Source organism: Rhododendron vialii, chromosome 11a (assembly GCF_030253575.1).
Source record: "Rhododendron vialii isolate Sample 1 chromosome 11a, ASM3025357v1".
Taxonomy (NCBI): domain Eukaryota; kingdom Viridiplantae; phylum Streptophyta; class Magnoliopsida; order Ericales; family Ericaceae; genus Rhododendron; species Rhododendron vialii.
In genome coordinates this window covers 22,373,734-22,399,754 of record NC_080567.1, presented here as the reverse complement: position 1 = coordinate 22,399,754, position 26,021 = coordinate 22,373,734, and the positions used below count along the sequence as shown (strand labels likewise).

Below are 26,021 nucleotides of genomic sequence, written 5' to 3'. Positions count from 1 at the left end.
CGGGCCAAAATATGAAGAACACGTAGATGTATAGTGCTCGGGGCCGACGAAAGTCACTCGAGAGCAACTTTGGACGACTTAGCAGTTAGCATGACAGATTTAGCTTGCAGGCCTGTTATGCCTCAGTAAAACTCCAAATTGAGAAATTCGTATTTCTAGCAAAGTTGTGGCTCTTCATTATTCTTTCCAACCCAATTGAACAATCAAAATACTACACATCTAGCAGTGGGAGATACATAAAGAAGAAGAAGAACCTTTTCCTGTCTTTTTCTCTTTCTTTTCTCCCAACCAAGATATTTGGAAAAACCTTTTTAATAGCAGTCATGTCACAATACACATGAATAATTGAGCAACTGATTACCTCCATTCGGTTGAGTGCTTAACCCAATCCTTTTTATATACTTTAGAATTGCTAACCTATAAAAGTTTAAACTATTAGACCCGAGTAATTTATAGATCTATGTTCTTACCAGGCCCTCTCATTTACGGTGATTTTAGCTAGTTGATTTCAGAGGTCAAGGTCCCCACATTGAGAGTGGGATCCTTTGAGAGTGACACCCCAGCCGTTTCATAGAGGCTGGAAGTCATGAGCGTATAGGGAGGGAGGGAGAGAGAAGTTTTCATGGCTTGTATTTCGTGAGATTGATACAAATCGGAGTTTTTCCTCTCGTATTTTGTACGTTGAACCTCACCACTTATGAACAAGAGAACTATTGTTCCCACGGGATTCAGGATTCTAAAGTTCTCTTTTTCCTCTCACATTCAACATAAAAAATGTTGAATCTTTAAGCAGGCGGCGAGGTTCAAGACAAAATCTATTTCACAATCCTCAAAAACAAAAGCCATTAGCACTCTATTTCAATTCTCTACGTTTTTGGTCCATTTCCCTTGAAGTGAAACTTTAACCAAAAAGTTGATAAAAGTGAATCTGGGTCCAACGTAGAGTGTAGGTGCCAATTTTGAAATAGAAAAACTTTTGTAAAAAATGGACCAAAAAGGACTTCCGCACAAGAAAAAACAAAAACAAAAACAAAAAAGCACAGAGTGATATACATATATTAATACCCATTACAATATACTAGCCATTAAAATAAATATAAATTCTGAATAAACTATTGTTATGATTGTGAGACTTTATTTTAGAGTGTTGCTATATGTACCGACAGGGGGAGGGATTTCGTACTGGCAGCCGCCGGCGGGCCGTTTCCGGCCATAGGATGGCCCATCGGAGCCATCCAAAAATTCTATAAAAAAAAATCGAGGGGCCTTACGCAGGAATCAACGGCATCCGAGGTGTATAGGGTGTTTGATCCGAGCACCCCTTTTTCGTGTATATATGTATGTCCCCCGGTCGGTACCTCTATCATTTCTGTTTATTTTAATAAGTGTAGTTTTTCCTGAGTTATTTGGTACTAGTAGATGATTATAGAATGCCAACTATTGACCATGGACCATGTGGTATGATATTTAAGATTGAAGCCCAAGGTTCTTTGTGGGCTTGGATTGATCGAACATGGATGTCCAATGACAAATGTACCCATACAATCTTCAAATCTGACACCACTTCAAATCCAGAAAGTCTACACACACAGCAATCTGTGCACAGATCTCATTGTGGGGCCCATCACGGATTCCACACAAATCATCTGAGCCGTTTATTAAATGTGAAAAAAAATTTCAAAGGCCCCCATAAAAAATAAGCTTAATCCGATATCTATAGGTGCTCGATCCAATCATATAACTTTTCATTATCCGAAAATCTGAATGAAAAGTTAGATGAAGCTCCTATAGGTATCGGATTGAGCTTATTTTTTACAGGAACCCTTGAAAAAATATTTTACATTTAATGAACGGCTCGGATAATTTGTGTGAGACCCGTGGTGGGCCCCACAACAAAATCTGTGCACAGATCTGCTGTGTGTAGCAGCTCTCCTTCAAATCTGGTCACATATTGTGTACAACTTGACGTGGCCTATTTAAGATAGTACAATTTTGAAGTAAGTCAAGTGACACATCATCATCCTATATGAACCAATCACATGTATTTAGTTGGGACCGTTCGGATGACACGGTCCAATGGCCGTCAAATTGTGTATCAGAAGTTCCATTTGGGTTGATAAAAACTGTTATTGTCTTTGTAGGAATTGAACTCACTAACCCATGTATAATTTACATTTGGGGAAAAAAAAGGTGAACAATCACATGAAATGCTACCCAAACGAAGGTACAGTTCAAGCGTGTTTATGTTAGAGGTAACGATCTCTGCACCACAACATTTATAGAAAGCACAAGGCACAAAAAAGTTTATAGGTGTTCACAAAACTTATTTGTTGAAGTCTGTCGTACGCAATTAAGTGCTTCATTTCATTTACAGTACTAACAGGAGCGGCTCTAAGTCGAGATGAGCAAGGCGGCAGACTTAAGCTCCTGAATTTTGAATCAAAATTAGAGCCCCAGATAAGTATAGCTAGATATGTAATATATTTTTAATCTAGTACTTATATAACAATTAGCTAGCTAGCTTAGTGGAAAAGCTTAATTTCTCTATCCAATATGTACATGGTTCAAGTCTTAGGATGTAACAACTCGTATTTTTAAAATACAAAAATAATAGTATTAATAGTATTAATAATAATATTAGTATTCATTTCTTATTATTATCATTATCATTTTTTTTTCTTTACACTCATGCATGCATGCACTCTGCTCCCTCACCTCACTCTCTCCCGTACCTCCCTCCTGCAGCCCATCTTCCTCCCATAGCTCCCTCTCTCTCTAGCCATAACTCTTCCTCTTCCTTTTTCTCCAAGAAAAACCAAATTCGTCCCCCCTCGCACAAACCGAAAAATTCCTTCATCACCAAGGAAAATCCGAAGTTAATTCATTCATATCCTTCTCATCTCGTCCAAGTCAATGCCCAAGAGATCAAACCTCCATTAATGCAATCTTATCACCTTCTTCAAAATTCTCCTATAAATACCCTACCCCACTGACCCACGGATACACCACCATCTTCCCACATACCACTGAGTCAGAATAGGAGAGAAAATAGCAAGTAATTCGAGCTCCAATCCATGGAGTTCTAGAGAGAGTGAGACAGAAAAGTGGATTTCATAGCTACGTTCAACCGAAACCCAATTCAATCGTTCCAATCACTTCCCACAACTCCAAGCATCCCTAAACATCATCCAATTCGGCCCCAAGGTCCCCCATCGGCCAAACTCGAAGTCCCCCTCCTTAAATTCCAAAGTTTCGATTTCAATCCAATTCGAACAATTCAAGGTATTATAATCCTATTAAACCTCTCCTCTAACTATATTTATGTATTTTTAGTTCTAAATCATAACCCATATGGTCCCATGCACAAAAATCGTGCTGGAACAAGAAAAAAATTCAAATCTGTCACTGACCTTGTGCCTGCAAGGTTTGGGCCGAGGTTGCGGCTGTAGGCTCCACCGCAAGGTTTGACTTGGTCAACTTTGCGGCCAGCTCTTCCACCGCCAACTCCATTCGGTTTTATTAAAAAATCGTTTGAAACCAATTTGCGATCTTCCAAACAACGTTTTTGACACCCAAACTATTTTTCCTAAACTCCTTGCATCTCAAAGATGATATCTTATTAATTTCAATTTTTTTATTTAATTATCTATTTATTATTTATTTTACAAAGTATTCAATCGAAATGACTTTGTGACCTTATAAACCATGTTATTAATGTCCGAATAATTTTTTTTAAACTCTTTACACTCTTAGGATAAAACCTTGTTGACCTCAACATATTTTATTCATTAGATTATCTATTACCGAATTATTCTACTTTCGGTAATCTTCGGTAATACTTTTATTTAAAATATCCTCGAGAACCTTCGGACCCACTTTTTGATACCCGAGCATGTTGCGTATGACCGTTAAGACTTTTGTTAATGTCATGTTAATTATACTAATATTTTGATCTATTTGATGTATTTATTAATCAATCTAATTTCATCAATAGACTAATAAAAGCCTAAACTTACTAATATTTGAATAAAATTATTATTGTTATCTTTTTTTCTTTTATAATAATTAGATAAAAGTTTCTTGTATTATCATTAACTTATTGGCCATAAAAGATTAAGGGCAACAGCCCACTCATAAAAAGTTACGTGATTGTCCCGCTCATTATTTATTTTAATTATTACTTGGATTACTTGTTTATTTCAACTCTTGATTTATATGTAAGATTGGACCCTAGAGACATGGGTTGGTTTGCGAATAGAATTCACTTAGAGAGTGCTAGGTAATGGATAAATTGAAAAGTTTTATGATTTTAGAGATTGCCTGCAGGCGGGATTTGAGATGTGAATTGAGATGGGTGCTAACAGAGGCCCAGTCTCCAAACTGGCGAGAAGTCCAGTGATGATTTGAAACTAGCGGGAGTCCAATGATGATTAAGATAGGCGAACCCTAATTATGTAATGGCATGATAAACTTTCCATTTGTTTATAGTTATTGGGATGCACGCTCAGTATATAACTTAGGTGTATCTGCAATAGCAAAATGAAGTAATTTCATGGGACATGACATGACTAGTGGTTGAGGAGGAAAGATCTCGTAGATGAGATCTTAGATCATATGTAGGCTAACAGATAGTAATAATTGGTTTATGTATAAAACCTCTGTTTTACTTCTTCATATCAATATTATTTGTTTACGTGCTAGTTGTAAAGTAAGAGAGGTAGTTAAGTTGGATTATTCTACTAGATGAACTCTATCACTCAGGTACGGATTGTCTCGTATCCGTGCCAGATTTTGCAGAAAATCAAGGCGAGCAGTATTATATAGAGGAGAATCTGGAGATGGGAGTTGAGTCAGAGTATAATTGGGATCCGTATCAAGCTTAGGAGTCGACTCTGTGCTTTGTCTATTTCATTATCACAAAGACTATTTTAGTATTTTCCACATTGGTTTGTAATAAATGAATCCTTATGTTGAATTATCTATTTTGGGATTTGAACTTTAATATAGTAAATTTTTGAAAATTAATATTTAATACCTCCGATTTTTATTCCAAAAATCGGGCCGTTACATAGGGGCCTCTTTTTTTTCCATATGCATAGTATTTCTTTTCCCTCATAAGTTTGTCTTAAACCCCGAGAATCTCAAAGCCAACTCTGAATACTAATTTATTTAACTTAATCTGAGACTAAATTTACCTTCTTCAAATGCACATGGAAAACAAGAAAGTCTATGATCCTACAATTCGGCCCCTGAAAATCACCATGCATTCAAAATATGTGGTTGAGATTTAACTTCTTCCGTCCCCTTTTTAATGTCCAGTATTTTATTTTGGATTGTGTCACACCCCGCCCCGCAAACGGCACACAAAGTGGGCCTGAGTCGGCGCGACCATGTGGCATTCTACACAGAAGACCAAATCACACCTCATAATCTGTCAGAAATAAACACCCAGCGGAAGACTTATCACCTTAACATAAAAATGAGTCAACGTATTGACCAATCAATCATGACATTCGCACAACAAACTTCTTTATCAACTACCTACAACGAACTTGACTATCCGTAACGTCCAATGCTAACCTCAAATAGAACGCCAACCATTGACCAAACTTAATTACAAGTAAAATTTAAAAGTTTTAACTATCCTTAGTTACAACTCCTTACAAATTAAGTTCTGTATCAACTAAAACACCCCACAACAACATAACCAAAATCCCACCTGACGCTAGCAAAACACCTCAACATGATGACCGGTAGTGGATCCACTCTAAGCAACCTGCTTCCTGGCAGACCAAAAAAGAAAGCCAGAGTGTGTGAAATATAGAAATGCTCAACATAATACCACATACCCGAAGGAATATCAACATGAATACACATCACCAATGTAATTGAAATAGTAGAATGTATACAACGGTTATAACCAATATATTCACCCGACTGAGCAATGATAATCAATACACAACAATATGAATGTAATCACATCACATACAGTGGCACGTCTGCCACATCCCATGTACCCAAGATAAGGTGTCCCACATACCATGCTCCCATCCACCGACAATTAGCCAGCATAGCATACGACATGGTATGCCTCACACGCTAACATTTGGTGGTTCAATCAATACCTATTAGCATGCATTTTCATCAAACACGCATATCACAACCAAATCTTGTGTCCCACACACCATGCTCTCAACCATCGTCCATTGAACGATATGGTTTACGACATGGTGTGCCTCACACGTAAACATTCACAACATATCAAAAGCTAAACAGCAATAGCATGATAGACACCTCTCACTACAACATCTCATTAAAATAACCATATCGAAAGCTAATCACGAATAGCAAAATATACACTCACCACCACAGCAATATTATATGGAGAAGAACCATATCAAACACACTCACCTTTGTATCGATCGAGGTACACCAACTTACGATTTCGGAACCTCCCCAATTGACTGGCTTGTTACCTAGTCACAAGCTAACCATATCAGTTTATTGAACACTTAAATGTTACCACCAACTCCTGAAAATAATCTATAACACTAATAATAGATTAACAATGTTTAATGCATACAAGCATGTCCATCTTAAAGGTTTATAAGTGTTCCTAAACAAGTATAACACTCAAACACCACATCACCCCTACATTTGATCTGAAATCTACAACCAACTTGTCGTATTCTGCCTAGAACTTCTTATAGGGTTGAAACAAGATCATGAAACACTATTAGAAAGTACACCTTCGGAACATGAATTTTGATATAAAATTTGTTAAAAACGGAGTCCAAACGACAAAGTTATGCTCGTCCGAAATTACACAGTAACCTGTCCAAAATTACAAATTCTGCACGTCTATCAACTTCAAATCAAAAACGGATATAACCTGCTACAAACTAATACATAACTCTCACATATTCCGAAAGACATACGAGTCTAATTTTAGAATCAAAAATCCGTGCGCAAACCCGATACCCGAGCTAAGAAATATGACCATTTTTTTTAAAATGTGTCAGTGTAGCAAATACAAAACTCAACAAGAACACACCAATTTGTAAAATGAGTCAAACAAAGACCATACAACAAAATGACCTGAAATTTGGTAGAGATCATAACAACATCTTAGTTTATCCCTAATTTTTCTCAAATTTTTTACAATAAGGGAACCTAGTCAAAATCATCCCCAAACTCAGAAATTTTGTGCAGCGAAGCACAATTTTCAGCAGAACAGTTTGTGTTCGAAAATTCATTAAAAATCGAATACTTAATACTTGTTAGTAATTTCAACACCAAAACATCCCCAACTTATCAATCTTCAAAACTCATAAGGACCCATAACTAGAAAAGTCGCTTAACTATAGAAAAAAAAATTGATGAAAGACACAGCTCTGTAAGCTGTTTGCTAAAAAATAGGAGTCCGACCACAGCTTGATTACGATTTTTATCTTTTTCCACACTTCTCAAAAAATTTTGAAAATTTAACACGATACAATAGACACACTAATAAACCTTCAATAAAAATACCAGAAATTTAAAAACTTTCTAGGTACCTTGAATAATTTCGTAAAGAACAGACCATAGTCTCCGGCCTCCTCTTCCTTCTCTTCTGCCGCCTCTCTTTCTTTCTCTCTCTCTCTCTCTCTCTCTCTCTCTCTCTCTACGTAACAAGATACGTATGGAGAAAGATAAATATCCCCAGGATATTTTGCTATATAAGGGCACATAAGAATTTATCACATGCAAGCAAAATCACGTCCTAACTTATATTCCAATCACAAATCATACACAGAACCCTCGCAAGTTCTATTGTTTACGATTTAAACCCCTAAAATACATAGTTCAATTAAAAGTAATTGAAATACCGAAATATCCGGAGTGGGTATTATAGGTTGTCCCTTAATAAATGTCCATTTTGTAAAGTTAGTGGGTAAAAGTTGGTATATTTTTCATTTTGCCCTTAAAAGTAAATTCCATTTTGAAAAGTTAGTAAGTAAAAGTGTAATGGTGATGTCTCCATAGAGGGTAAAGAGGGAAAGTGGAGATAAAAGTTGACGTGAAAGGTGTAATTATAATATTTTCTTAATAAATTAGAGTTACAAAGCGAAATACTTAAAAAGAAATGAAGGGAGTAATTTTTTTGGCCTAGTTTTCCAAATTAAGCCTGCGACTAAAAACCCTCACCCAAAAATAGATTATATAACACATGCAAGAAAAGAAAGAGATGCAAGTACAATATATAGACCCACATGCTATTTACACCGTTGTCCTTCATAAGAATATACTTATGCCTGACACTTTCGTACCGATGGATGGACCGATAACACCAAGAAGTTTAGTACCGTTTGATAAAATTAAATTCAATTAGAAAATTTCAGAGTACATAAAACCAATGCATGAAAAGGTCAGAAAATGACAATCGACGGTTTGGATTTACATTAGAAATGCTATGGATACACCCCTTGGGTACACCATATGTACACCAGCTAACATGGACAGCTGACTGGAATTAACTAACGGACCCCAACCCCAAAAATTTGCAATTCAAAATTTCACTCCAATACTACCCGGTAAATATGAGAAAAAATAAACCCAGAACCAGACTTCTTCTCTCCACATCCTCCACAATTTTTCTATGATGCCCCAATGTGGTATTGGGGCATGATGTGTCACGCCCTCGATTTTCAACATAAATAAATAATCCATTTCATTGAATGATCCTCGCATAGTGTGTGTGTGTGTGTGTGTGTGTGTCTATATATATATATATATATATATATATATTATGCCCAAAAGAGAGAAAGTTCCAAATGATCATTTACAAACTAATTTCCCAAGTTTAATGATTTACAACATTGGCACTGCGGCCCAAACTCTATAACTAGTTAAAGAGAGTAAATTTAGAGGTTACATAATATTTGAAATTAGAAGAATTCAAACAAATTTACAATTTCATCTTTCTAAGAGATCATACAAAAGACGATGAAATCACTTCTCGGGCGGCTTTTAAAAGAGATGGGATCAAGCATGCACACCATGCACTCCGCATCAAGGTCCTTGAGATGTACCTGAAAATGATAGGTTGAGCTACACTAGCTCAGTAGAGAATTCTATACCCAAGCTATATGTAAATGTGATGAAACATGCAATGAGAATAGATGATTTTTCAATAAACGAGTAAGAGATACAAAGGGCACCATAATGAACCGATGGACTACGACTACGGAATTCAATACGTCTTAAAGATATCCCTAATCATTTATACATCAACTAGGAGCCGCATTAAGCACATATCAATCTAAATAATCCACGATAGTTTCTCAAACCATTTAAGACCTCACTAATCTCCTGATTTTTTACCATTTAACATCAAGCCTCTTTTCATAAAAAGAAAACATTGCCCTTTGATTGCCAAATAACTTATGAAAAGTCTCGACCTTTACGGGTCAAGTTCGGTTGATTCGCTTGAATACCGGAATCCGTTGATTTGTGCCCAAATACCGGAACCGTTGATTCGCTTAGGAATACCGGAGAATTTTTCATAAAAATCCTTTTTTCAAAACCAAATTCTTTTCTTTTCAAAACTTTGATAAAATCGATCATTTATTCCTTTGTTCGACAGTTACCATCTCCAGCAACAAACAATTTAAACAACATGAACTTCTATAACCAATCATAACTTCCTTCATCATGCGAGACATTCAACCGTATTATCACCCATTGCGTTACAGTGAATCCTTTCCACCTGAGTTTCTGCATTACCATACATTGCGTTGCGGGCCCTTTAGAGTCTCCTCATTACCACACTTTGCATTGCAGGACTCTCAATTCAAAGTTCACAACTCACACAAACACACATGCGTTATCAATCCATATACAAGAAGACGACACTTTCCAAAGTCACATCCTTCCATTCGTCATCATACAATATAATACAAAGTCATATCCTTCCATTCCCCTAAGTCTATTGCAACACCCTACATCACGTACTGAACCCATAACAACTCCACGACGCACCACCGGCTAGGTCCTGAACAAGAATCTCTAGAACGAATACCAAAGGAACCTAGGATGATCAATCAAGACGAAGCACGAAGATACGAGTTACCCTATTCTCTTTCGGACCACTAGGCAAACCCCTATCGACCAACCAAACGCCCACATCATACCTTATAACTTACGATATTTAATAACGACTCCATGGTATGTCCATCAATCACTACGTCACGCCATAACGCTTAATAGGTCTATGTCGTTTATTGAGACATGTTACAATATCTACTTAAATTAACCATATGCATAAATAGTGTATGAACACCCTAATCATTTAATTCTACACTATTCTATGCTACAACGAGGGCCCAAGGAGACCGATTGGTCAATGAATCTTTCGGGGTACGAACAATCAAGCTTAGAAGTGATTCAAAAGTGTTTAGAGAGTGCTAGAAGTGATCGTGGTTCAAACGAGCATGAAAAGAGCAAAATGTGTCAAAACTGTCCAGAAAACAAGGGGGTATCGATACCCCAAAATGAGGTATCGATACCTGGACGATTACTGTCCAGAAAAGGCTGGGGTATCAATACCCCATTTTGGGCTATCAATACCCCCAGAGTTTTTCAGCGAATTTTCAGACGTCGAAAGGTAAAACCCTAACAACAACAATGAATCAAGGCACGATTCAAGCACAAAATCAACTCATAAATACATAAAGAGAGTAAGAAATCCCTACCTCAAGCTTACAAGGCCGAAACCCAAGATCCACTAGCGAGCCCTAGCTTTAAAACTTGAAATCGTCCATGAATACTCCTCTCCGAGCTCTATCCAACGAATCACGAGCTTGAAATCACATCTAGGAGGTGGAACGGAGGTTGATAACCATGGGTTTTGAGTTTTGGGGTGAAGTTTTGTGTGATGGAGCAAGAGAGAGAGAGAGAGAGAGAGAGAGAGAGAGAGAGATGAGGGAGATTTTTGATCTCCTACAACACACACACCCTTTTTATACTAGCACCTATCTCAATTACACTTACACTCCATCAAACAACAATCCTATCATTTAAGCCACAAATCAAATAAACTTACATTTTTTCTATTTATTCGATATTCTAGCATTTATAAAACCTTTAAATCATTTTCAAATAATACGGGTCTCTACATCCTACCCTCTTTAAAGAAATTTCGTCGCCGAAATTTGCTAAACCAAATTCAACTGAATCACCAATCACAATACATAACCCTATGCCACATTTTCACGATCACAACTTCATCCTCCCTTCTCTACATAGATCTTCCCTTACCCTTTTTGGCTTCACACAAAACCTCTCATTAATGGTATAGTCCTACCATTCAACAGTCAATCTTGTATGCCTGGGATGCTCACCGGTTTTTCCTCAAGAACTACACCCCTTTAATCGCTCCTCTAAAATCTCAACCTTCATAGACACTCAAATTCAATCACTCACTCTAAGATTCAACAACTTATCATTTGTGTAATATACTACCAAATATTTGGTGAAAAAATAAATATAATTTAATAATATTTATCTTGTAAACCAATCTTTTTTGTAACAATTTTTTGAAACTAATTATTTAAGCCAAAAAATTGCCTTTATTTATAGTCATTTTTTAATATATTTCATTAAATTATTTATAATTATTTATTTAACAAATATTATTGTGAAATAATTATTCATTTATTGTTTTGAATAACTTACCATTAATGTTGTTAATATATTTCATTAAATTTTTACTTTGTGTATATATGTTTCTTATAATAATTTTTTAAAAATTAAAAATATAAACCATATAATTGTAATAATCTCCGAATTATATTTAAAGTGTTCAAAAAAAAAGAATTATATTTAAATAATTTATTTGAAATAATTTCTATAATCGGTTGACGTGATATTATAATGATTAGTAGTTATAATACGACATTAGACTATTCAATTAGTGGTAAGGTAACAATTAATCGTTATAATCGGCTATAGTAGTCAGAGTTATTTGACTAAAAGCTTAATTAATTGATCATATTCAATAAGTGATGATCGACTATAGTAGTTGAGTCATTGACCAATTGTACTAATGCTATAGTGATGATTGAACATTAATAATTGGTTAAAATGAATTAGTTAATGTAGGTTGATAGTGATCAATCTCAATAGTAGATGTAGTAGTGAACTATAATGTTGATTGCGATCAATGAGTGACTGATACAATTAGCTAATGTAAGAATAACCACTAACTATCGATCCCTAATGCCGTATTCAATAAATCATTTAGTTTCATTAATCATTAGATATGATGTTTTAATTACAAAGTAATACAAATTAGGTAGAACTAAGTGACATCAAATTTTGTTGTGGTAGTTAGCTTATTAACTATCCTTATTTATGTTTAAAAAATGTGTACATACCCGTCATTAATGTAATACTTACCACAAAATAAGACTATGCATACCACACTATCTGATCATTGTTACCACCATAATACTTGACTATTACTTCATGATGTGTACATACCATGGTTTATGCTAGTACTTACCTTTTGAAAAGGATACACTTGCCACAAAAGATCAATGCTTACGTTTTTGGTTTGTATAAATAATAATTACCATAATGTATATTAATCGATTACCACGATATATGAAATTACTTACCATAACTATGGTCATATTTGACCATAATCTGAATTTATCCCAATGATTACCTTTTTTGTTTGTTTAGATCACGTTGATCATAATGTATTGCATTTTATACCACTATATAAGAAAACACTTGCCACTGATTGTGGTCGTAGTTGAACAGATTTGGAGAGATGGATGACAACGTTCGTTCGAAAGGAAAGAATGTAATGATAGACATTAGTGATGATACTAATGATGATGATGAAAATGACAATAATCGGTTTGTTCTAAGAAACGACGTTTTTACCATATCTTAGATCCAATAAACTCATTATAGTTAATAAAATTGGTTTGTTCAATTCAAAAAATAATAATAATAATTAGTTTGATAACTCAACATCTTGAATTAAATAACGAGTTCACTAAACTTAAAAATGATAACCAACATTAGTTATGTTCCCACGTCCCATAACCAATTTCAACTCATATTTCGAAACAATAAAATTTTGATTATTATCTCTTGATGCGATCACACCACGATTTTTGTTACTACTTACCATTCTGAAAGGATCTACTGACTACATACTTAGCCCTAGTGGTAAGTTCTTGTCCCCTTCCATGGAGGCCAGTGTTCGAGCCCCATGAGGGATCGAGTTTGGGGTTCAAGGCTATGAATAGTCTCTGACAGATGACAGATACCTAATGTGTCAGTGTCAGTAATAATAGATGGAGATAAGGCCATGCGGAGAGTAATAAAAATTGAGTTACCTAATGTGAACATACCACGGTTTTTGGTTTGTTTGATCAAAAGATCAATGATTATATTTTTGGTTTGTTTAGATAACAGTGACAATAATGTGTTAACCAAATTTAAAATATATGAAAATACTTACTACGATATATGGAAATACTTACCACATACTATGGTCATATTTAACCAGATTTAGAATTATCTCAATGATTACCTTTTATGTTAGACCACAGACTTTAATGATGCGATTTGTACCACTATATATGAAAACACTTACCACTGATTATGGTCGTATTTGACCAGATTCAGAGAGAAGGATATGACAGCTTGAAAGGGAAGAATGTAGTGATAGACATTAGCGATGATGCTAGCGATGATGATGCGCATATGTAATTGTGTCCTTTGTCGCAGTAAGGTACGCGAACTAGGAAAGACGTCTATTTTGTGGAATCAAATTGTTATATAAGGTTGATCGTCACTGCTACTTAGGATGCTAAGTAATAGGTTTGTGTCGACTCTTTCATAAGAAATAATTTCTCCAATGTTCGTAGTAAGTATGTTCATTGACATGGTAAGTACCTCTAGATTTCAATTACTAAGTAACAAATTTTCGAAAGTATGTGGTAAGTATGTTCAATTTTAAGTAAATGCATCCACTATTTGTGGTAAGTATGGTCATTGACATGGTAAGTACCTCCAGACTCAAGTTGCTAAGTAACAAATTTTTAAATGCCTGTGGTAAGCATGTTCTTCTAAAAAACGATCAAATCCAAAACCAACCCAATTCTACTCTCTTCTGAACTGAACTTTAGCAACATTTAACAAATAAAACTGAAATTTAGGAACAAAGTCAAGTCTATGGACTGGTAACCCGCAAGATGTAATAGCATTAAAAATTGCATCCATTCATTTATGTTTCTCGTACACAAACTAATGAACAATCAGATGGGTATCTACAAATTATGAAATATTTGTACACTAAACACAGTTCAAAAACCTTAAAGAAGTTTCTCACTAAAGAATAATCACATGAGGCAGCTTATCCTCACTCCAAAACATTAATAAATTCGTCATATTTGTTTACACAAAATGGTATGGCTCTGGGTGTGATTAGTGTGCCCCCACCACCACAATAACAAGGCCACCATTACAATCCATTAGTTCTCCGAGCTTCTCGGGTCATCAACTCGTCGCACTGTGCCAAGATCGAAGTGTTAGAATTGGACGGAAAGCCAAAGCCATGGACTGACTCACACGGCCCGGGACTGAACTGCTTCAGACTGAATAGAAAAAATCAAGATCGTCGCCCTCTGGCTCCGTCCGCTCCTGAGATCACTAAAGCACAAAGGCTATCTAGCCTTTCTTCCTTTGGGTTCCACCCCTGCACACAACAACTCCCTCGGTCCCCTTCTTCTCTAGCGACCCACTCTGTGGAGGAGATACTGTGAAAGAGCTGTTATGGAGGAGGAGAGGAGGCGAGAGGTGTGGCGTGACAGAAGAAGACAGCTAAAATATTTGGGTGTGTTCAATTTTTTTTTAACCTGTGGTAGTAGGTTAACATGAGAGAGAAGTTGGTGGGTAGGAGAGAGAGTGTAATGGATCCAAGGGCTGTGATTAAAAGATGAGATCCAAGGGTCAAAAATAAAAAAGGGGCATGGTAGTTGGACCCACCCTCCACTCCCCCAAAACCAGCCCTCAACTCCTTCATCGCCATTTCTAGCTACCACCACTGATGGAACCTCAACACCAAAGCCTCTCTCTCCTTCTATTTCCAAAAACCAGACTTCAACTCCCACCACCGACACCATTTCCATCGACCACCACCGACGTCCGACCACCACTGCCGATGCCATCCTTCTCTCTGTGACTCCTATATCTCTCTACCTACAAAATCGAATCTTATTGCGACTCTCTCTCTATACAAAATCAAATGAAACTTGAAAAAATTCGAAGGTCAAGATCTCAAATCTAGAAGGCTTAACCCAAAACTCGTAAATCATTCATTTTCCCCTACTAATCTTCCCCGTTTTACTCTTTCTTCCATATCTCTAATCAATTATTTCGTTTCATTAATATGGGGTGGTCTTTGGAAAAAAAAAACTTTGATATTTAACTACTTACACACCAATGATTCAGAGCTAGCAAACACATTAATTTTGGTTTACCTTTGATTTATCATATTGTAGGTTGGGGTTCCACGGGAGATACTTACGTGTGAGCTGGAGAAGTGCTATTGGTTGATGGTTAGTAAGTGGAAAGGAGGAGCAATCTTATGGGGTGGGAAGGAGCGAGAGGTACAGAAGAAATAAAGGCAAAGTGTCCATTGTTTCTTTCTGTGAGGCTAACGTCAGGCTTTTTCGGGATAGAATGAGTAGGTCACCTTTTCTCTGGGGAAGAATGTTCTCCTTCCTCAAATTCAGTACTCACACACTCTCTCTCCAGAAAATGTCAGCTCTGTCAAATCAGGAGGAGTGTCAGGGTATTTATAGGGCACCTAAGCCTAGGTCAGGCCCAGGACGACGCTCCTATGAAACCCCAACACGTGTCCATCCTATACCTCTGGATCTTGGAGAAACGCATCCTCTTGCGGACCCTTTTCCGATGGAGGACTTGATTCTTCGCGACGTGCCATCCATCCCAAGCCACCAAATCACAAGAAACTCTCATTTTCCCGCTGGAGTAAGGTCGTGACCCGCGGCAATCGTGTTCCCATCGAGGAACCCCTTTCGGACCCTGCCTTGTAGCCCGGATGAAACTCCAAGTATTCTTTAATTAAATCTTTCTTCGTAACTGGTAAACTTCATTGATCCGCAGGACTTCAGACGTGGTCCTCTGCTGTTGACGTCGTCTTGGGGTTTACTTTTCCCTTTCCGTGGAGAAGGTTGGCTTCTGTGGGGGTTACACCTTCCGCGGGTTTTTTCCTTCCATTTTTTTACATGTGCTATTTTCAAATTGGACGGTTAAACCTCCTCCTTCAGGTCAAGGTTTGACCGAAGTCCCTTTTCTGCACGGTATATAAGGCCATGTGTCCGCTGCTAATTGGAGGTTCAAATAATCTCCTCTGGTCAAAGATTAATGATTTTGACCGCACCCACACATATTAAGCATGAGAGAGAGAGAGAGAGAGAGAGAGAGAGAGAGAGAGAGAGAGAAATGGGAGTTCGTCACAGGTGGTCGATGACTTGATCAGCGTCAATGGGAGTTTGTCACCGGTGAGAAATGGATTGGGGAAAAATCATGGGTAGTGGGTTTACTTTTCTCTCATTTCCCAGGCGATTTAGGGATGAAAATTTGAAATGAAAATTTTGGGGTTGGGGTCCATTAGTTCCAGTCAGCTGCTCACGTCAGCCGGTGTACATATTGTGTACCCAAAGAGTGTACCCATAGCATTTCTGGTTTTGCATTACCAAACCTTAATTCCATTCCTTCAGTTGTGCAATTTTTTTATAATCACAAACATTTTCCCACACATTCACATGTGAACCTATACACATTACGCCTTCAGTAATCGTGGGACCCACAAATAAATGTTAATGCATGTGTGGAAAGTGTTTTTGTTTATAAAATTTTCCTCAGTTGTGACCAGAGTGACATAATGCGTGTGCACGTACGTGAGTAATGCTAGCGTGAACATGAAAAGCGTTTACTGTATAATGTGGGAGTGCAAAGCAAAAATTCATAATGAAAATGAAGGGCTTTTAGTGCACCTACCGCACTGTTGAAAACACTTTTGGAAGAATTTGTTTTAAATTTTGGACCGTTAATGAAAAAACTTTTGAACAGCTGTGATGGCTACTTACACTCTGTAGTGAGTTTGCTCACTACAAGGTCCCCGACTCCCCGCACTACAGAGTTGTATGCCAATATCCCAACTGTCTATCTAAAAAATCAATACTCCGCATTTAAAAAAGACTCTTTTGTGCACCCCAGGAAGAGTGTTATATAAATTTGGATCGTAAAATAGTTTTTGACGACTAAAATGCTACCCTATAGCACCCTTGCGTTACATATCTCCATTCTGTCCGCAATTCAACTACATATACAAAAATTTAAACACAACATTCATAATCTCTGGTATTTATGTGAGACCTACATACAGATTTAATTTAACACCGTTCCACATGCGTCTGAGCCTCACATATACTCCGTATGTTAGAGATTAAGGGCCCGTTCCAGAATGTGAATAAGAACTTATTTTTTGTTCAATAATAAAGTTTGTTCCACAAAAATAAGAAGAAGATACTTATTTTTTCAGAATTTATATAAGTACCAATGAGCGCCGGGGAGGATTATACACGAAAAAGGAGTGCTCGGATCAAGTATCCTACACACCTCGGATGCCGTTGATTTTTGAGATGGCCCCCTAGGTTTTTTTTTATAGAATTTTTGAACGGCTCAGATCGGCCGTCCGGTGGCCGGAGACAGCCCGGCGCGGTCCGTCTGTACGATTTCCCTCCTCAGCTCCCATTACTCATAGCACAACTTTTTAAGAATGGCAATTTCAAGCTCAAAAATCATGTATTTACGCAAATAATTTTCTTATCAATATGGATCTTATTTGATAGATCTCATTGAGATCTTTAATACGGTGCATAAAAAAAATTCATTTACATTATTTTTGAGTTTGAAAATGTGAAATAAAATTTTTATTTGAATTTTTGAAATAACCTTTCTTATTTTTCTTTGATAAGTTTCAAAACAAATACTTATTTTTTTTAAAAGTTTACGAGGACTCAAATGCTGCGTACCTAACTTATTGTTTTCTGTGGCTATGCCCCGAGGCATGGAATAATCTCTCCTCTCTTTCGGTAACCCCCCCCCCCCTAGAGTCTAGTCCTCTTCAAGAAGTCTACACTTTCCGATCGGAATCCCGACGCCTCAGTGGGCCCACTCCGGCCACCGGATGGCTGATGCGAGCCGTCCAAAAATTCTAAAAAAAAAATTGAGTGGGCCTGCGCGAGAAGCAACGGCATCCGACGTGTTTGGTTCCAAACACTTCATTTTTTGTATATATATACCGGCGGGGCGTCGGAATTCCGATCGGATTCCCCGATCGGGAACTGGAGCCTTACTCAGTCCTCTTCGCTCCACCACCTCAGTGACTTCAAAATGTCAACGCACCACCTCCTCCAAGCTCTCTCTCTCCTCTTCTCTCTCCCTCTCCTCTCCGCCACTCCCCACCACCAACAAGACCAAGAAACCACCACTACCCCCATAACCCGATTCCAACAATACCTCAGAATCAACACCGCTCACCCAAACCCAGACTACTCCTCCGCCATCTCCTTCCTCCAATCCCAATCCCAACTCCTCAACCTCACCGCCCACCTCCTCCACTTCTCCCCCTCCAAACCCCTCCTCCTCCTCACCTGGACCGGCTCGAATCCCTCCCTCCCCTCCGTCCTCCTCAACTCCCACCTCGACTCCGTCCCCGCAGAGCCCTCCAAGTGGTTACACCCCCCTTTCTCCGCCTTCCGGGACCCCTCCTCAGGTCACATATATGCCCGCGGCGCCCAGGACGACAAGTGCATCGGCCTCCAGTACCTCGAAGCCATCCGGGTACTCCAATCTCAATTCAATTACAAACCCACAAGAACCATCCACCTATCTTATGTTCCTGATGAGGAGGTTGGTGGGTTTGATGGGATGATGGCGTTTGTGAGGAGCAAAGAGTTTGAGGGTTTGAATTTGGGGTTTGTGTTGGATGAGGGACAGGCATCGGTGGGGGATGAGTACAGGGTTTTTTATGCGGACAGGTCGCCGTGGCATGTGGTGGTTAGGGCAACGGGGACGCCGGGACACGGGTCGAGGATGTTTGATGGTGGTGCGGTGGAGAATCTGATGAGGAGTGTTGAGGTGATGAGTAGGTTTAGGGAGAATCAGCTTGATTTGGTCAAGGCCGGGCTGGCGGGGTATTCGGATGTTGTTTCGGTGAATCCTGTGTATTTGAAAGCCGGGATTCCGACCCCTGATGTGAGTTTTGTGACTTGTGCTTGTGTTTTTGATACGGGTATGGTGGCTTAACTGTATTGTTTTGATTGGTGTTGTGTTGATGAATTTGATGCCAATGTGTTTCTGTTTTTGCAATGCACTTTTACCATTGTGTTGATTCGTTTTGTGTTTTTGCAATGCATTTCATCACTCAGATGTAGTGTTTTGACTGTAAGAGGTTGATGTGTTTGTGATTTTGGGACTTGTGCTTGTGTTTTTGATATGGGTTTGATGGCTTAAGTGTGTTGTTTTGATTGGTGTTATGTTGATGAGGTTGATGCAATGAGTTTGTGTTTTTGCAATGCATTTGATCACTTGACCATATTGATGAGGTTGATGCCAATGTGTTTTGTGTTTTTGCAATGCATCTTGATCACTTGACCATATTTTGTTGTTTGGTTTTATGTTTTTGGAATGCACTTCATCATTTAACTGTAGTTTTGACTGGTAAGATGTTCATGTGTTGGATGCGCTAGGTTTGCGATATTGGAATGGGTTGGATCAATTTAGATTTGTTAGTGTTTTTGATTGGTGTGATATTCATGAGTTTTGGATTACGCAGGGTTTTGTGATGAATATGCAACCGTCAGAGGCAGAAGCAGGATTTGATATTCGGTTTTCACCGACGACTGACTCGGATCTTTTGAAGAAAAAGATTGCAGATGAATGGGCACCTGCTAGCAGAAATATGTCATTTGAGGTGAGTAATTGTCCTTCTGCCCTTTCATTGCTATTCACTGCAAATATCTAATAATGGGTTGTTTGTGTATACTATGGAGTTCACTGGCATATACAAGTTTCCTGTATTACTCTAAAAGGGCTGAATGAATGTAAGTTATGTAACCATGACTTGTTATTTTAGAGCTCAATGTTGTTTAATTGTTGATCTCTTGCTAGTTTTGTGTTTCAAGTTGTGAAGTATGGAAGTTTTAATTTTCATGTGTAACATAATGTAGTTACAAAGAAAAACCACAATTCAGGTGATATTTTTTTATTTCGTTTTACATTGTCTTTTTAACTGAACAATATTTTCCTTAGCTTCTTAATAGGGAAGCCTGTCGCTGAGGTACCACTAGCAGAATCTCTGGCTGCTAGGCTTGGTTGCAAAGTGGCCTCGCTCCATGTTACTTACCTTGGCTTGTCTTTGGGTTCTCTCTTCTTCTTGTTCTTTTCACTATAGCTAGCAGAATCTCTGGCTGCTAGACTTGGTTGCAAAGTGGCCTCGCTTCATGTTACTTACCTTGGCTTGTCTTTGGGTTCTCTCTTCTTCTTGTTCTTTTCACTATAGCTAAGGTAGTTTCAGTTGGGTGGTGGAGAGATTCCAAAGGATGTTAGCCGGGTGGAAAAGACTATTTGTTGAAGGTTGGGAGCCCTACTCTTATTAAAAGCACCTTGGCGAGCATTCTCACGTTGTTGAATCCACTCGCACCATTTCATCATCGATTGCTAAGAGATTGAAAAATCACAAAGGTTGTGTTTGGTTGGGAGTTTAGTCTAGTTTAGTTTTGGTAGTGGGTGGAGAGAGAAATAGAGTAATGATTGAAAATATGGGTAATGATTGGAGAGAGATGAGAAAGTAATAATTGAAAAAACAGGGTAATGATTGGAAAAAGAAATAGGGTAATGATTGAAAACAAAACTAAAACTAAACGGTGAACCGAACAAAGCCAAAGTATTTGCTATGGGGTGGTATTGGGGAGGTGTTCTAATAGCTCCTTGCGGATAGTAACACTGTTTATAGATCTATATATGTGTGTTGAAGGTGTTAGGAGGTTGGGTATTTTCAACAAGGCTTCATGGGGTATATGATTGTGCAGGTTTGCTTGCAGAAGGGGTGTACTTCAGAGAGAAGTGGTAATCTGTAACTACAAGAAAATTGGGGTGGTTGAGCGGCTGCAGAAGTGATTGGTTCTCACGGGAAGGGTTGTGGAAAGACATTTGGCTTGTGAGAAAGGGGTTTTTGATGTCTATTAGCTTTTGGAAGTGTAGGGGTGACCAGGTGAGGTTTGGGATACTAACGTGGTGTTGCAACGTTTGCTTTTAGCGATCTTTACTGTCATCTTTGACATTGTGGTTATCAGGATTCTCAATTAGTTGAGCTTGCAGGATGATAGGGATTTTTGGGACATTAGTCATATTACGATCTGGAGGCCGTTTCAAGACAGGAAATTAGAGCAGATGTTGTGCTTGCTTGATTTACTTTATAGCCCTCATCATCTAGGCAGGTCCAGACATTGCTTTACAGCCCTCATCATCTTACGTTGCCTATGAAAGGATCATATATGAGTGGCTCATCAATCTCACAGAAGAGAACTTAGTAATATTTGTGAGAAGTGTTAACCACCTAGTAATCAATCTCGCAGGAGAGAGCTTACTGTGCATTTGCATTTTGCTGGGCATTTATGACTATATCGTTACAAATTTTTTGGGAACATGTGATCTGCCTTCCGAAATTTACTAGAATATTTGGTGAGCATGGTTCATGAAAACTAAGTGACTCAAATGATTTTCTATGGGTTAAAACTTCCTAGCTAAGACGCATAGATACGGATACGGGATATGTAAACGATACGATACGGATACGTGGATACGTGATTTTTCCAAAAAGTAGGATACGAATCCGATACGTCGGGGATACGTTGAATATAAAAGTAAATAAAAAATATATTATATATACATAATTTCTAAACTACCAGTACCAGTAGAATCCATTCATATACTATTAAAAATAAAATCAGACGAGAGAGCAACAAGAGAGAGAGAGATTTACATTTATAACTGTACCTATATATATTACACAGCGAGAGAGAGAGAGAGAAACGAGAGAGGATATCACCTTCTTTTCTGCCTTTTTGTTCCAGCTTTATGTTTTAAGCAATAACATATTTACCCCCACATGTATCCAACACGCATCCGAGCGTATCTGAAATGTATCGGGATACCAAAAAAAAAATTTAAAAACAGGATACTTTAAAAAAAAAAAAAAAAAAAACCGTATCGGATACGTATCCGGAGCATATCCGAGTGTATCCGTATCCGATACATGTACGATACGTGATACGGAGGCCAAAATAGAGTATACGTGCTTCATAGCTTACTAGGAGTAAGACTAGGATGAGAAGACTTCCGTTTCGTCCAGTTTTTCACATATAGGAGACATGGAAATTTGCATGGGGAGTGCTAGGTACAAAGAAAATGTACCCGGAAATTACCCCGAAAAGGCAAATCAACAGTATAGATGCACTTCAAAGTGAATCTGTACCATTGATTTGCCCTTTCGGGGCAATTTCTGGGTACGTTTTCTTTGCACTTAGAATTTCCCATTTACATATTGAGGGACCTCCAAAGTTCATTTCTTTTGGGAGAAGAATACCTTTTTCGCTTTCCTCTTCTCCTATCATTGTTCTTGCTTGGAAAGTAGGTCATAACTTTGTCCTTGAGTTGGATAGAAGTGAAAAATAATTTCCTCATTAGATTGGCACCTAAAGAGGATAGAATTCGTATCTAACTCGCCCCATCAATTTGTTTCAATGTCAATATTTGGTTATTGGATTGACATTAGCATTTTCGAAGGAAAATCATCTATATATGTTAGTTCTTCTAACCCTGTTGATGTTTTGTATGATAGGATAATTGATGTTGCCATGGTGGGGTTTTTTTCCAAATGAACCTCATCAAGTTGGAGTTGAATTTGTAATGCTTGCCTTATCTTTTTTATTTGTTCCTTCCCCAATCTACTGTAGTCTGGGTTCCTGTTTTCTTGTCGACTAACTGACACTAGACTTCTGTTTGTATCATGCCAGATAACTGAGAAAGGACCTCTAAGAGACTATTTGGGGCGCCCCTTAATGACAGCCACTGACAATTCCAACCCTTGGTGGCCCATTTTCAAGCAAGCGATCGAAGCAGCTGGCGGAAAATTATCGAAGCCCGAAATCCTGGCTTCAACAACTGATGCACGGTTCACAAGGCAGATGGGGATTCCAACTCTTGGTTTCTCCCCAATGAAGAACACCCCTATCTTACTTCATGATCATAATGAGGTAAATTAGTGCCCTAGATATTGTTCTGTTTTCTTCATCCACAGCTACTATTGATCATTTAACTTTCAAGTTTGTGTTTTTCTCGCAGTTCTTGAAGGACACTGTGTATTTGGAGGGAATCAAGGTATATGTCTCTGTAATCAAATCTTTGAGTTCCTTTGAGGGAGCTGTTTCTCTTTAGTTATCCATCACAAGGAAGATGAAAACCAAGATTTGCAGGAGGCTTGCACGACGGGCTATTAGTTCAATGGTAGAGTGCCCCCTTGATAATTGTGTCATTGTGCCTGGTCTATGAGGGCTCTCAGCCACGTGGATAGTTCATTCAATGTGCTCATACTAAGTGGTGCAAATAGGTGAAATTCAGCAAATTCGATTGAGTTCTGCCTATATGATCACTAGTTTCCACTCAACATTTTTGTATCATCTTCCTGTCTCTTCAAATTTGGTGGTTGTATCATATATGTTTGAAGACTCTTCGTTCCTCACTTTGTTCAGAACAATTGCTTTGCAATAATGTACTCCTGAAGCACTTTGAAATCATGTTTGCCTCCGTGATTTAGCTTGTATTCATGTTGCGTCTTCGTGAATTATGAAATTCACGAATAACTCAGACGTTTTTCAGCTTTCTCGACCGATTTCCTGTTTAACAGTCTTAATTTCCATATTTGAGAAGTGCTTATAACTTGTGAACATTACCTGATAGATTTTGTTGTAGGACGACAGAAACTTCATCAATTAGTGTTGCGAATTAGACTGTTCATTTCCAATTGTAAGGCTCTCACTGACGGCAGAGTATGTTTGTGAGAGGTAGTAGGTGACCATCCGTATCCTTCGTTAATTTTTCGTTTGTTTTCCTTTGTACACGCGGTTGATTCGCCTAACTCGAATCTGAGCTATCTCACCTGGGGCTAATAGCACTTGGGGCAATCAACAAAGGTATGCCACCACCAACAATGTAATGCAATTGCCAATTGGGCTGGGGCATGAATCCCAGGGCTGAAAAGGTGGCACTTTGCTAGGAGGATACATAACTAGCATCGATCCTCTAAAACCATGGCTGAGGACAAATTATTAGGTGCTGTTTTTCAGTTTTTGAGTATCATGATTCATGGGGCATTATCCATGCGGTACTTTCTATCCGTGAGTTAACACTAACACACTATACAGGTCACCCATTGTCTTTCAACAACCCAACAAAAATGATTGTTGATGTTCTACAAAATTTGTCGGGCATGATTGGTTGGAAGTGCCTTGTATAAATAACACATAGTACTCTAGGAGTATTGAATAATTACTCTGGCTTTAGTCAACAATATTTTCTTGGATGTGTACTATAATTGTGGATAATGGACAAAAATCTAGCATCAGCTTCATTGCAAGTTAAAAGATTTCGAACCATACCCCTGTATTAGCAAATAAGTGGTAATGTTGGACGTGTACGATCTTCCTATTTTGGGAGTTAAGGCGAAACTGGCTTGATCAATTGTTCAATTGCATATCGCAGAGACTGCAAATACAAAATGCAAAAAATGGCTTTATGGATTGTTCACTTGCTTATTGTGGAGACTGTAAGTACAAAATGCCCCACAACTTTGAATAGTAGTATGGTGGGGTTAAAAGAGTGCGCGTTCCTTCTTTCAGAAAATGAATTGACTGTCAAGAAGTTTAATTTTATTTCTGTGGCAAATCCATATAGGTACTATAACTAGTTCAAATTTTGTTTTTTTCATTTTATCTTCTTTTTTCCCTTGAGAAATTGAAGCTTCTAACATAAGCAAGCTGTGCTGCACACATCATTAATTGGTGTATTATTTTTTCTTAGTTTATTATTGTGACAATCTTGTGTACCTCATAGAGGATTTTGTCCTTGGCATTTTGAGTCAACGAATTGGTTTTTTTCTTTTCAAGATTATCTTGTTTGTCTACACAACAACAACAAACCAGGCATTATGTATGCCATCACAACTATACGGATATGGTGGTACATTCCATGAACCCTCTCTCTCTCTCTCTCTCTCTCTCTCTCTCTCTCTCTGACGATCAAGGGTGTTTCTGCTAGCTTATGCACACCTCAACAAATTCCCTCCCGATCCGGTCAAAGGCAGACCATTCACGCTGGACTAGAGAATTCACAAGAAAACTATTTTTTTTGTGGTCTGACTTCAAGAATCGAATAGTGATCAATTGTGGGAGGAGCAAACCCACCAACTAACCGAATTAATTAACTATGGGCTAGCTACCCCGCTCTCTCTCTCTCTCTCTGGATGGATGGATGGATGGATGCTTCTTAGACCTCACCCACATGGAACTTGCCTCTTCAACCCCAACAAACCTCCACAGATTCAAAGCCCCCCATTACCCTTCTGCCCATCCTCCCAAACCAACATCCTCATCTACTCCAATTTCAATAAACTCAAGAGTAAGAATGCTAATAATGTTATCTTTTGTAGTGCACCCCTGCACTACATGGTCTCCGGTTCTACTATTTTGACTAGGATAGAATGCAATATTTTACTTTGCAATCAGTATAAGGTGAAAAGAGGTATCCCATTCATCAAATCACGGGTGGCCAAAAAGTTCAGAATCGTACAATATCAATCAACTCTCAGG

General features: G+C 38.1%; 2 protein-coding genes across 2 annotated transcripts in view; one reads left to right on the top strand and one right to left on the bottom strand.

The window, feature by feature from the left end:
• LOC131307544 (WAT1-related protein At4g08300-like) overlaps window positions 1–25,425 on the bottom strand; it is a 47,636-nt gene extending 22,211 nt beyond the window's left edge. The window contains exon 1 of the mRNA XM_058334098.1: window positions 25,407–25,425. The gene's annotated coding sequence lies outside the window, so the exon portion shown is untranslated. The remainder of the gene's footprint in view (window positions 1–25,406) is intronic.
• On the top strand, window positions 18,189–23,951 carry LOC131307543 (uncharacterized). The gene is made up of 4 exons (XM_058334096.1): window positions 18,189–19,350; window positions 19,931–20,068; window positions 23,172–23,411; window positions 23,500–23,951. The coding sequence occupies exons 1-4, from the start codon at window positions 18,487–18,489 to the stop codon at window positions 23,590–23,592; spliced, it is 1,335 nt and encodes a 444-aa protein (XP_058190079.1). The 5' UTR covers window positions 18,189–18,486; the 3' UTR covers window positions 23,593–23,951.
• Window positions 25,426–26,021: the final 596 nt, after the last annotated feature.